At 39.3% G+C, this 12,585-nt stretch overlaps 1 protein-coding gene across 2 annotated transcripts; it reads right to left on the reverse strand.

Annotated features, from left to right (window-relative positions):
• Nucleotides 1-3,538: 3,538 nt before the first annotated feature.
• On the reverse strand, nucleotides 3,539-11,608 carry tmem216 (transmembrane protein 216). Of its 2 annotated transcripts, none has more exons than XM_046030983.1 (6): nucleotides 11,489-11,608; nucleotides 9,158-9,171; nucleotides 8,977-9,070; nucleotides 4,542-4,634; nucleotides 4,042-4,243; nucleotides 3,539-3,959 (listed from the first exon to the last, which is right to left on the reverse strand). In XM_046030983.1, exons 1-6 carry the CDS (start codon nucleotides 11,496-11,498, stop codon nucleotides 3,944-3,946), a joined length of 429 nt encoding a protein of 142 aa, XP_045886939.1. In that variant the 5' UTR covers nucleotides 11,499-11,608; the 3' UTR covers nucleotides 3,539-3,943. The 2 variants fall into 2 exon arrangements, with proteins under 2 accessions (XP_045886939.1, XP_045886940.1); XM_046030984.1 differs by lacking the exon at nucleotides 11,489-11,608 and adding an exon at nucleotides 11,322-11,433.
• Between the last annotated feature and the right edge of the window lie 977 nt (nucleotides 11,609-12,585).

The following is a 12,585-nucleotide window of genomic DNA, read 5'->3' on the forward strand; positions in this document are numbered from 1 at the left end:
ACACCACCACCAGCAGCCTGCACAGTGGTAACAAGGCATGATGGATCCATGTTCTCATTCTGTTTACGCCAAATTCTGACTCTACCATCTGAATGTCTCAACAGAAATCCAGATTCATCAGACCAGGCAACATTTTTCCAGTCTTCAACTGTCCAATTTTGGTGAGCTCTTGCAAATTGTAGCCTCTTTTTCCTATTTGTAGTGGAGATGAGTGGTACCCGGTGGGGTCTTCTGCTGTTGTAGCCCACCCGCCTCAAGGTTGTGCGTGTTGTGGCTTCACAAATGCTTTGCTGCATACCTCGGTTGTAACGAGTGGTTATTTCAGTCAAAGTTGCTCTTCTATCAGCTCGAATCGGTCGGCCCATTCTCCTCTGACCTCTAGCATCAACGAGGCATTTTCGCCCACAGGACTGCCGCATACTGGATGTTTTTCCCTTTTCACACCATTCTTTGTAAACCCTAGAAATGGTTGTGCGTGAAAATCCCAGTAACTGAGCAGATTGTGAAATACTCAGACCGGCCCGTCAGGCACCAACAAACATGCCGCGCTCAAAATTGCTTAAATCACCTTTCTTTCCCATTCTGACATTCAGTTTGGAGTTCAGGAGATTGTCTTGACCAGGACCACACCCCTAAATGCATTGAAGCAACTGCCATGTGATTGGTTGATTAGATAATTGCATTAATGAGAAATTGAACAGGTGTTCCTAATAATCCTTTAGGTGAGTGTATTTGTAGATGAAAAGCCCAGTCAATAATCATGGTCAGATCAGTGTGATCAGGATACCTGCCAACCTCCAGACGTGACCAAACCTAAGAGTCTTCCCCCCAGAATCTATGTGTCAACCCAGAGACTGTATTTCTTTTAATTCTGGAGAATGTATAGTATATTATAGTTTTAGCATTAAACACTTAATTTTCTGCATCAATTTATGGTGGAAATCAGGGCTGCACAATATATCGCCGGAGCATCTTCATCGCAATCTGCTGTTGCACGATAGTCACATCGCAGAACAGTGCAATATCAAGCAAGTCAAATTAACTCAACCACCTCAACGTTTTTGCTGCTTGATAGAAAAGGAAAACTTGGACAGTTCTCATTTCAAGTTTGTCAGATGTAACATCATTTACTCCGATTTAAGAGTTCTTAGATACACAGTTTGTAACTAGTGAGTGACGAGCAGGCTCTGCATGCACAGTGAACTAGCAATCTCAAAATTATTTTCGATCAGTTCATCAATTCCTTTAGGATGCTCAATTATTTTCAAATAGAGCAACTGAAGTAATCTGGTAATCCTGTATTTTTTCATATCAAAATATATATTGCAGAAAAGAAAAATATTGCTATGTTAGTTTTTTCCATTATCCCTGGTGGAAATATTTTTTATCCAGGCTATGTCAACAGAAACACAAAACTCATATTTAAAATATAAAAAATACCAGAATATAATTCAGTAGGTGTGTGGCTTTCAAGCATTCTGTATTTCTTTTTCTTTCATGATTTAGTCTTCCCTCCTCGTTGCGTCTTTGTTTAATGTGTGGTTTGGGGTCCCCTGCTGGAGCTGCTGCCCCCACGACCCGACCCCGGATTAGAAGCTGAAGATGCATGGATGGATTTACATCATGTGACTTATGTAACGTAGGCCTACTGAAGGTCCTGCACGCCTGTTGCTGGACTGACGCTCCTTTACGCCGTTTTAGGGAACGGTCAGCGTTTTATGACATTCAACCTATTTTGTCGTTTAGGATTGAACACGTCTGTGTGGTGCTTTTACAGGCAGCTCACAAACTGAGAATCGGCAAAACAACACGTTGATTATGGAAACATCGACAGAGCAGCGTCGGAACTTGGTTAGCCTAGCTTAGCATAAAGGTTTTGTTTTGTTTTTTACAGATTACACAAACAAAATACAACATGTTATAACGTTTTAGGGGTGCTGGTAGGTGAATTTCTGAACTCTGAAAGGAGTCAGGATAGTTGTTTCCTCCTGCTTCAATCTGGGTACTCAATGCTGGGTACCCGTACTATACATTACTCAACATTCCCGGGTTCACCTTGCACCCAGACAGCGGAGAGCTATAGGCCTACTAGAGATTCTACTGCCTGTTCAAACTTGGTCTGACTACTTATGAGAGAGGAGAAACAGCCAGGTTCGCCAAAGTGCTTTACATGGATCAATCAATTAATAAATAAATAAATAAATCAATAAAAAAAACTAATTTGACCATGAAATAGCAACAAAAAACTCTCAAACTGTGTTCAAAGACAAGGAGTAAAGGTTCGTTTATAGTCGTGAGTGCAAGCCTGGCGCAGGTCATTCCATAAGATTTAATAGATTTAATCTAGATTTAATCTGGAGCTTTCATTGACCTCTCATGGTCATCCTCACTGGCTCAAGTCAGCTTTCACACTTGATGTCATCTGTGATTATAGATTTCTTGCGGCGTCCCCAAACTGTTAGATATAAGTGCTGCCTCTAGGTAGTTAATACACGTTTATTACACAAAGAACAGAACAGACTTTAGACAATGATGTTTTAAATAAAAGCATTCATTTGACTGTGTGAGACGAGCGTCCTCTTCAGACACAGGTACGATATTATGACTAAAAATTTGGACCTCTTTTCTTTCCTTGAGCGTGCACTTTGAATTCTGCAGAAAATAAGAGAAATGAAGAAGAAAAGTAAACGCTTTAAGCGAGGAAAAGTTGCAAAGCTGTGGATTCACAGTTCAGCCACAACACCGACATGTGGATCCTCTGGAGGCCCGTCGTGCGCTCTCTCTGCCTGGTGGCGATCTTCACCCTGTAAGATGTCCCGTTCTTCTGTTGACCGTTTTCCTCTGTATTCATAAAAGAAATCTAAAGTTTCAATGATCAATCTTAAAAGTTTAGTGTTTAGTGTTGACTACCTTGTACTACTACTATATTATTCAAACTTCAGTGTTTCGGCAGGTTCACAGTTTTGCATTTAATTATTTTTAAAACCACATTTAAGACCACATAGAAAGCAGTTTTCAAGTATTTATTACTATATCACATTTTTTCAGAACTTCCCAGCGTTATATTTGTCTATTAATATACACACACACACACGTTTACTGTTTTATTTTTTTATTTAAGACACACACACGTTTACTTTTTAATATTTCATTTTAATTTTTTAAACACACTTTTACTGTTATTTATTTTCATATTTCATTTTTATTTTTAACACACACTTTTACTGTATTTAATTTTTTTATTTAACACACACACACACACTTTTTTTAATATTTCATTTTTATTTATTTGATGAACCATATAAATTGAATTCACAACACACACACGTAACTTATGTTTTATTATTTAATGAACTGCATAAAATGAATTGGGTTTTTTTTGTAGCTTTGGCATTATTCTTGTTTCACATTCATGCCAATAAAGTGGAATTGAATTGAAAAAATTGAATTAATAATAATTCCTAATGATATAATTCATTACATTAACCTGGACCCAGATAAGTGGCAGAAAATTGAAGAATGCATTAACCAATAAAAATAAGATTTTTGCTCAAATCTTTATTCAACCATTCCGAGCTGACGAGCTTCCTGCAGCTCAATCCGCCGTCCCAACAGTCCCTCTGTGAGTTTACAGGTGCAGAGCATCTGACAGCGTGCAGTCCCACAAACTCTTATTACCTCTAAGATGCTGGTTTATTTCAGCTCGGCTCTTATTTACAACAGCTCCGTCCATCATCACAATCTGTCTCTTGATCTCAGGGTCGGGGCGATCTCAGTACAAACAGTTTGTAGAAAACTAACAGTGTCCATCAGATTTACATTTTAGTAAGAAAATATACAATGTTTTGCATCTGAGCAAAGCGCCGTACGTTTAACCTCCAGTGTTGATCCTTCCTGCTGCTCTGTGTTTCAGGTCAGGTCAAACTGCTCAAATGTTTCTTCTTCAGCACACTTTGGACCTACAAGAAACGCAAAAAGGTGTGAACTTCAATGTTCCCCGTCATCCACATCAGACGATCAGAACCTGCAGGATCGGGTCACCTGGAGAAGGCGGATATGGAGAGGAGTCCGAGCAGGAGCTCGAGGCTGTAGAAGCAGAGCAGGACGGCGCTGAGGAGGAACTCCAGCCGCAGGACGAAGGTCTGCAGCAGCAGGTAGTAAACAGCCAGCGCCGTACAGGGAACCAGGATGAGGAGCGACGCACACGAGGCCAGAGAGCGCTCACACAGGTTCCCCTTCCAGCCTGAACAACAGCACACGGAGGTCACATGACTGCAGTTTTATTATTTAGCCAGTTTAGTGAACTTTTCAGCCAGGAAAAAAGAACGACAGCCAGCCTCGTTTTCAGCTTGAGATATTTTAGGATTTACACTCTGAAAGGGTTTCATTTGTCCCGCTAACTGAATAACACTGAATAAAAGTATTGGTACTCAGTTAGACAAAAAACTGATCAGCCTGGAAACAGTTTTCAGACTGAACCTGCTCGTGTGCTTAAAAATGTTACTGATCGCACAGATCAGGCGGGTGTTTCATTCGCTCACCGTAAAAGATCCTGAGAGTCTCCAGACCGAGGAAGAGCAGCAGCAGCACCACATCCAGAACCAGATTATCTGACGGGTAGGGCAGTAAAAGCCCTGCACGCAAGAAACAGAAGAAAGATTAAGTTTATGTGCCCAAAAGTAGAAAAGCTTGAACTTAACCAAGAGGCGTGCGACCTCTGACATATATAGCAATCGTAAGCTGCTTTGGATAAAAGCGTCAGCTAAGTGAATAAATGTGATGTAATGGAAATAAAGATTCTCTGACCTGCCTGAGGACAATAATTAAATATAATTTAAATTACTTTATGCTTATTATACTTCACAGAGTCTAATGAGGCTAAGATTTGTATGAACGTCCTCTCAGTAGGTGATTTGGACTTCCAGCATGGGGCTCTTGATGCTCCACTTTAAGGAATAAACATCCAAATCTTTCCTCGACACTTTTGTGGCTCAACATAAACTGCGTAAACAATGTAAACTGGGTTTTAACCCATTTCAGTAGAATAATCTGCATCGTTATACTCTCCCAGTGACATATAGCATCTTAAGACAGCAGATGTATATTTTTTACTTGCATTCTGCAGAACACTGATTTCTAAAGGAGAAGCCTGGTTTCAGTGATCGAGGGGAGGCGATTAGAGAAACCTGCTCCTGGAGAACGCTGATTTCTTGGTCTTGTATTTGAGTAACTGGGTTTCTAATCAGCTGTGTACATGTGAGTGGGAAGAATTTAAGATTTCTCTTTTGTATTTTTGTCTTTTCTTGCCAGGAGTCTTCCTGGATTTACAGGTCAAAATGTGGAGATTAACTGAAAACCTCCTTAATGATAAAGTCACCAGGCTTAACTGTTAACGTGTTAGACCTTGTAGAGCAGAAGTATCACAGCAAAATGCACCAAACTTCACATGACCACTATGAACAAGACACACATCAGCAGCAAGTCGCGGCAGTTTTACTTAAAGCTGCCACAATAAAAAGGACAAGTCACAGACTCCCTTTAAACGTGTTCACATTTAATGAACACGATATTCTCTTAAGACGAGACACAGCTGCTCAAAATGATGATTCTGTTTCAATCCGTCAGTTTTCAGATTTTAAGTTATTTTGCAACTATTTTCATCAGACTTTCATAACATGTAAGAGTTTGTTTTCTAGAGGACAATGTTAGTTCATATTAGAGCCCGACCGATTTATCGTTTTGCAAATATAAGCTACTTGCACATATATCTGCATTTATAACAGCCGATATATTTATAATTATTATTATTTTATTTTTTATTAACACATACAAACAACTTTTTACGTTTTATTTACTTATTTAATGAAATAGATTTTTCTGTAATTTATACGTAGCTTTGGCAATATTGTCATACATTCATGCCAATAAAGCTGAATTGAATTTGAATATGATTATTAAAAATAAGAAACAGAGAGTCGGATCCTTCCCTCAGGTCCTGAGTGTTGCATAGTTTTCCCAGCTCAGAGCCGGTGTTCTGACGATCTATGCTGCCTTATCGGAAAATGCTAACTTATGTGTTCCCATTTCCAATCCCATAAAGTTATAACTCTCACAGTATTATGACATCTTCTGTTTTTTTATTATATTATAACATCATTTCAGGGGCAGCGTATTCAGCATATCAAGCTCCCACTACAGAATCTTTTTATATTGCACCACTACTCACTCCATGTGTACTGTAAGGAGATGGGGAGCATGTCGAAATACTATATGAAGCCATCTTTATTTAAGATATCAGGGGTAGCGTGTTCTGATTTTATTTTTTGATGTTGCTGACGATCAGCCGCTGTCTCGACTGCATGCCCAACAGCAAGGTGGCACAGATATATGGGCGTGGAAACAAACCACGCTTGTGGGTCATACGCATGCGCAGAACCGCTAAGTAGCGCATCTCGATGGGTAGCAGAAATCGACAGAACACCGGCGCGTTTAACGTTTCGGTAACCTGGTGTTGGAGGCTACGCTGCTGACAGACGTGATTGTAGATTTATTTCTGAAACAGTTTGGCAGTTCTAGCGACCGGTCCTCTCATTTCTGTCTAATTTATTACTTCTAAATATTTTCTAACATCGCCAACAGCAGAGAACGCTGCCTTGTTGCTAAATTAGCCACAAAGCTAATGCCGGTGTTCTGTCGCACTTTAATTTAAGCAGATTAAAATGACCTCTAAAACACTGCTGCTCGCATGACTGAGCTCGTAAATATGCAAAAACAATAAACACGATAATAACGGTAAGACAGGACAAAATCCAGCACAAATACATAGGTGTCATTTACACTGGGGACGCTGGGGACATGTCCCCGCCACCACTTTTTGAAATGGCTGATTTTGGAAAGCGTTTGCTAAAAGTTCTCTGAAAAATAGCTTGCAACAAGAAATGTTACATAACAAATAAAGCTTATTTGAGAAAGGTTTACTTGCACAATAGGAAAAGAAGAAATGCAATGTAAATATAGAAGAAACAGATCCGCCTTGTCCAAAAAAAAGTAACTTAGGCTTAAAAAAAGCAAGCTGCTGATCACTGCATTGTATTCAAGATATTCTGAATTGTCAGCGGCCACATGAATTTTGTTTCCCTTCATATAAATAAAAACATTTCCACCATAAACTGGTGCAGAAAATGTCATGAGAATGCAGGAAATTAAGAGTTTAATACTCTAAATCTTCCAAAAAAATCAATGAATATTTCTTCTAAACAGTACTGGAGTAGCTTGTTGTCTCGTTCTCGTGACTCCACTATTGTGCATTATCACGTCTCGTGGACTAAGTGTTTCATCACACCCCTAATCTGAACCCTTAAACGTCCCCACCGCTTTTCAACACAAAGTGACGCCCTTGCATGAATATACATGTACACACATGCACGGTTGAAAAACTGTGTGGCTTCCTCAGATCCTAATTCCACCCCTAATTCCCCCCAAGCCTGTAACACAGAGCCCACTAAACTCCAACCGCTTCACCTGTTGCCCTCCCCCTCCCCAAACGTCACTTCCCGCTCTCCTTTAAAACCTATCTGGGGGCAAAACAATAATGTAAGAAATAAAGGAAAGACGGGGTTTTGGAGGTTAAACGAGTGTGAGAAACCGAGATGATAATAGCAGTGTTTGTCCGATGTGTCAGAGTGCGGCCGAGCCTCCAGAAACGAATACCCGTGTGCTGCCCGACGTGGTATAATCCTGATTTATCCCCAATACACGTTGTTAAACACAATCACATGTGTATATAGAGGCAGTTTAAGTGTTTATCTGGTTTATTCAGGGTTTCTTTAACTAAAGTAAGCAGGCCACTGGCTGTAATCGCTGCAGCAGGAATCAGATCCGCCCGTTACCTTATATTTTGCGTAAGAGAACCTAAGTCCCTCCCCTTCTGGTGGACCACCGTGGGACCTTATCCCGTTTGAATTGTGCCCTGAATCACACATATGGTGTTTGTCAATTTAAGAGATACAATTTAAAGTCAAGAAAGTCACAATTTGTTCTAAATCTGTTGAGGTATAAGACTGTGAAAATACATAATTACAAAGACCACAAACCCAAAAGTCGCGTTTGTGACGTCACTTTTTTTCTCAATGACTGAAGCTAACGTCAAAAAAACTTACATGAGAGGATGACGTGATAGAAGGACCAGGAGTCCTTGGATTAAACACATCAGGTGAGATAGTAGCATCATAGCAGCAAGAAAGCAATAAACATTAGCTAGCTTTACTGCGCTAACATTCTTGACTTGCAAAATTATATTTTAAATTGACCAACATCATGTGTGTAATTCAGGGCTCAGTTTTAACAGGATAAAAAGATAAGTTGTCTCTCGCCATTCACTACCTTACATATTTTTTCTGAAATAAGGTCCCATGAGCCGGAAGCGGAAGTGAGTGAATTAGGCTCTCTGTGTACTTTTCACTTGCTGTTTTGGTTTAAGGCGACTTGTTACATTATGAGTAAATCCATTAAAAAAACCATATGATAAAAACCGTTGTGCAAATGTCTATCCATTTGGTTTATTATCAATAAAACCAAAATAAATCCATCTGACTCTTATTAATGTGCTGGAAAATGGATTTGGGTGATATGCAAATCAGCGCATAATTAATGAGGAAATACTTTATTTGCATATCAAAAACATAAAAAGTTGTACATTTTAAAAAAAGCTATTAGTTCTGTATAATTTCAGCTTGTAAGGTTTCACTGTGATGTGAGTAAAGTTGTGGGGGGGGGGCAGTTTGACCGGTGTCTCGACTTAATACTTTGACCGAGTTCATCGTGTCTGGCTTTCAATCCTTCTGGACAAGTGTAACACCAAGCTGCGTCCAGCAGATGTCGCCCCACTGACTGCTTCCAAACAACCAACTGCTTTGTGAACTTCATCACTAACGAGGTGCAGTGCAGACGGTGGAAGCTGCGCGGCTTCTTACGGACCTTTGTAGATGAACATCAGAATCTCCGCCAGGCAGAAGGCAGCAAAGTACCAGCTGTTCAGGTAGAAGAGGACCTGCAGAGGAGTGGACGAAAGCTGAGGAAGAGCGAGTCAAGGACAACAGAGGGACACATCAGTAACACACAGACGGACAGCTCTGCATCAGCTTCACGTGAAGGATACGATCGGTTGGATCCCTGCAGAAAGAGACAGAAAATACAGCCGTTAGAGGCGAACTCATGTCTCAATGTTACATCTATACGGTTATACAAGAGTAGTTTTTCTCTGACGATCAAAAATGACAAATTAATATACTGAGCAGGCGGGTGAGGAGAAAGCCCAGGCAAAGGCTCGTGTATTATCTCTAAAAGTATCTTTAATTTTACTTTATTGGAGTAAATGTTTGGAAAACATCAGTATTAACTGAAGAAAGTTTATGAAAGAAACTATGAAATTAAGGAGCTGACGCGCTGCAGGGACTGTCAACACTGACTTGTTTGTTAATATGGGTGGTGATGGAGCAGTGGTTAACACACGTCTTTGGGTTCAATTCCCCACTGTGAGACATCCACCATTGTGTCCTTGAGCAAGACATTTAACCCCTAGTTGCTCCAGAGGCGTGCGACCTCTGACATATATAGCAACTGTAAGTCGCTTTGGATAAAAGCATCAGCTAAATGAATAAATGTAAATATCTTGTGAAATCATTAATATTTATATAGATAATATAATGTTTATATGTGTTGTCATTATCACCCAGTTCTGCTCAGATCATCTGACATATCTGTACAATCACCGCGCAATCAAACATATTTATTTATTATTAACTCTATACTGCTGAATATATTTACATTTATTCATTTATCTGACGCTTTTATCCAAAGCGACTTACAATTGCTATACGAGGGGTTAAGTGTCTTGCTCAGGGACACATTGGTGGATGTCTCACAATTTTATATATGCGCCACCACCGCCACCAAATATTTTTGTCCTCTACCTCCTGCTGTGTGAATCGCATCTGTATATAGTGTATATAAATTCTTTCTATTCATATTACATATTGTATTTATCCACTCTGTATTTATATATTGTGTATTTTCTTATCTGTTGTGTTGTATGTAAAGCTTCTGTAACAAGTAAATGTCCCCAGTGTGGGATCAATAAAGTCTTTCTTATTTTAAAACAGTATTTCTTTCTAATTTTTTTTTTATTTAAAAAAGAAATAAATAATTATATAAAAATATAAACAAATAAATTTAAAAAATTTAAATAAAACAGTTTTTCACATTTTACACTCCGATGACAAACTCATCAATAGCGTCAGTTTCTTCGGTGGCAGCAGTCGTGGACGCAGTAATAATCGCAGTAGTAGAGATTCCAGTATGTTGCCAATTATATTAGCGCCAGTGGTGGAAAACACAACATTTAACTAGAATAGGAGAGAAGAGACTTTATTTATCCCACACTGGGGAAATTCACTTTTTGCAGCAGCTCCAGATACGAAAATACACATTAAAGAAAAACTAGAACAGAAAAATACAAGATGTCATAGAAAGAGGTGGACAGTAACTAAGTACATTTACTCAAGTACTTTACATAAGTACAAATTAGAGGTATTTGTACTTGAGTACTTCATGCCACTTTCTACTTCTACTCCATCTCAGAGGGAGATATTTTTACTTCACTACATTTATCTTTACTTTAAAAAGTCAGATTTTTACACACAAAGCTAAAAGTTTATAAAATATGAAGTTTAGTTATAAATTAATCTCTAAACAGTTCATAAAAGTGCCGCTTGTGCATTAGCTGATTGGTAAAAGCATGAGGATTTGCTGCTTTACCTGTTCATTATTTTAATGTGTTTTTAATAATTTTGAGGTTTTGACTGGCAGAACAAACATTTCTCACTATTTTCAGAAGGTTTACAATCGATGAACAGAGACAATAATCAGCAGATTGATCCAGAATGAAAATAATTATTAGCTGCAGTCCGATAAAAACAATTAGAGCAAGAAAACCCTGAATGCATGTGGAATAATAATCTAATGATCTAAAATAAATGACTGTAATTTCTCATTCTGCGTTGAGTACTTTTAATACTTCAAGTACATTTTCCTGATTATATTTACATACTTACTTAAGTAACATTGTCAAAGCAGTACTTTTACTGGTAGCAGAGTATTTTTAAAGGTACTTCAGTAGAAAAACAGCTTTGTTAGCAGCTGTCTGTAACAGTGTAAGTTAGTTTCTGGTTAAGGTTTTGAACTTTTTGTGTAACGCTGTAATGTTAAACTGTCTGTATCTGATATTAACACGCGATAATAACGTGAATTAGAAGCTAACACACCGGCTAACTTTACAGCACGCAGGCGGAGATTACGACCGTTTCTCTCCAGGTGTTCGTGGCTCGCGGGTCACTGTTGAACCATCACAGCTGCTCAACAGTTTTTATTGTAAAACTCGCTTTTAGCCTCTATTTGCGTGTTTGTTGGGCAGAAACAATGTGGGACTTACCGGGCGCCATGTCGGATTGTCATGGAAACAGCTTGGGAGGAAGTGACTCTTCTTCGGTTTTACACTAAACCGGAGCGGGTTTCAGTGGCTGCCCCCTGCAGGCCGTATGTGGTACTGCTGCTGCCCCTGCTGAGCCAGAGGAGGGAGAAGTACTCAGCTCATTTACTGAAATACTACGACTACTACTACTACTACTACTACTACGACTACTGCTGTATCAGTGGTGGAAGAAGTACTCAGCTCATTTACTAAAGTAAAAGTACAACTACTACTACGACTACTGCTGTATCAGTGGTGGAAGAAGTACTCAGCTCATTTACTAAAGTAAAAGTACAACTACTACTACGACTACTGCTGTATCAGTGGTGGAAGAAGTACTCAGCTCATTTACTAAAGTACTACTACTACTGCTGTACCAGTGGTGGAAGAAGTACTCAGCTCATTTACTAAAGTACTACTACTACTGCTGTACCAGTGGTGGAAGAAGTACTCAGCTCATTTACTAAAGTAAAAGTACAACTACTACTACTACTACTGCTGTACCAGTGGTGGAAGAAGTACTCAGCTCATTTACTAAAGTAAAAGTACAACTACTACTACGACTACTGCTGTATCAGAGGTGGGAGAAGTACTCAGCTCATTTACTAAAGTACTACTACTACTGCTGTACCAGAGGTGGGAGAAGTACTCAGCTCATTTACTAAAGTACTACGACTACTACTACTACTACTACTGCTGTACCAGAGGAGGGAGAAGTACTCAGCTCATTTACTAAAGTACTACTACTACTGCTGTACCAGAGGAGGGAGAAGTACTCAGCTCATTTACTAAAGTACTACTACGACTACTACTACTACTACTACTACGACTACTGCTGAGCCAGAGGTGGGAGAAGTACTCAGCTCATTTACTAAAGTACTACTACTACTGCTGTACCAGTGGTGGAAGAAGTACTCAGCTCATTTACTAAAGTACTACTACTACTGCTGTACCAGTGGTGGAAGAAGTACTCAGCTCATTTACTAAAGTAAAAGTACAACTACTACTACGACTACTGCTGTATCAGAGGTGGGAGAAGTACTCAGCTCATTTACTAA

Source organism: Micropterus dolomieu, linkage group LG19 (genome assembly GCF_021292245.1).
Source record: "Micropterus dolomieu isolate WLL.071019.BEF.003 ecotype Adirondacks linkage group LG19, ASM2129224v1, whole genome shotgun sequence".
Classification (NCBI taxonomy): domain Eukaryota; kingdom Metazoa; phylum Chordata; class Actinopteri; order Centrarchiformes; family Centrarchidae; genus Micropterus; species Micropterus dolomieu.

What these genes read in the sequence shown, in the direction of transcription:
- tmem216 (XM_046030983.1), bottom strand. An exon ending in TCTGATGTTCATCTACAAAG is followed by an intron (nt 4,635 to 8,976) that starts GTCCGTAAGAAG and finishes TCTTGCGTGCAG; the next exon opens with GGCTTTTACTGCCCTACCCG. An exon ending in GACTCTCAGGATCTTTTACG is followed by an intron (nt 4,244 to 4,541) that starts GTGAGCGAATGA and finishes GCTGTTGTTCAG; the next exon opens with GCTGGAAGGGGAACCTGTGT.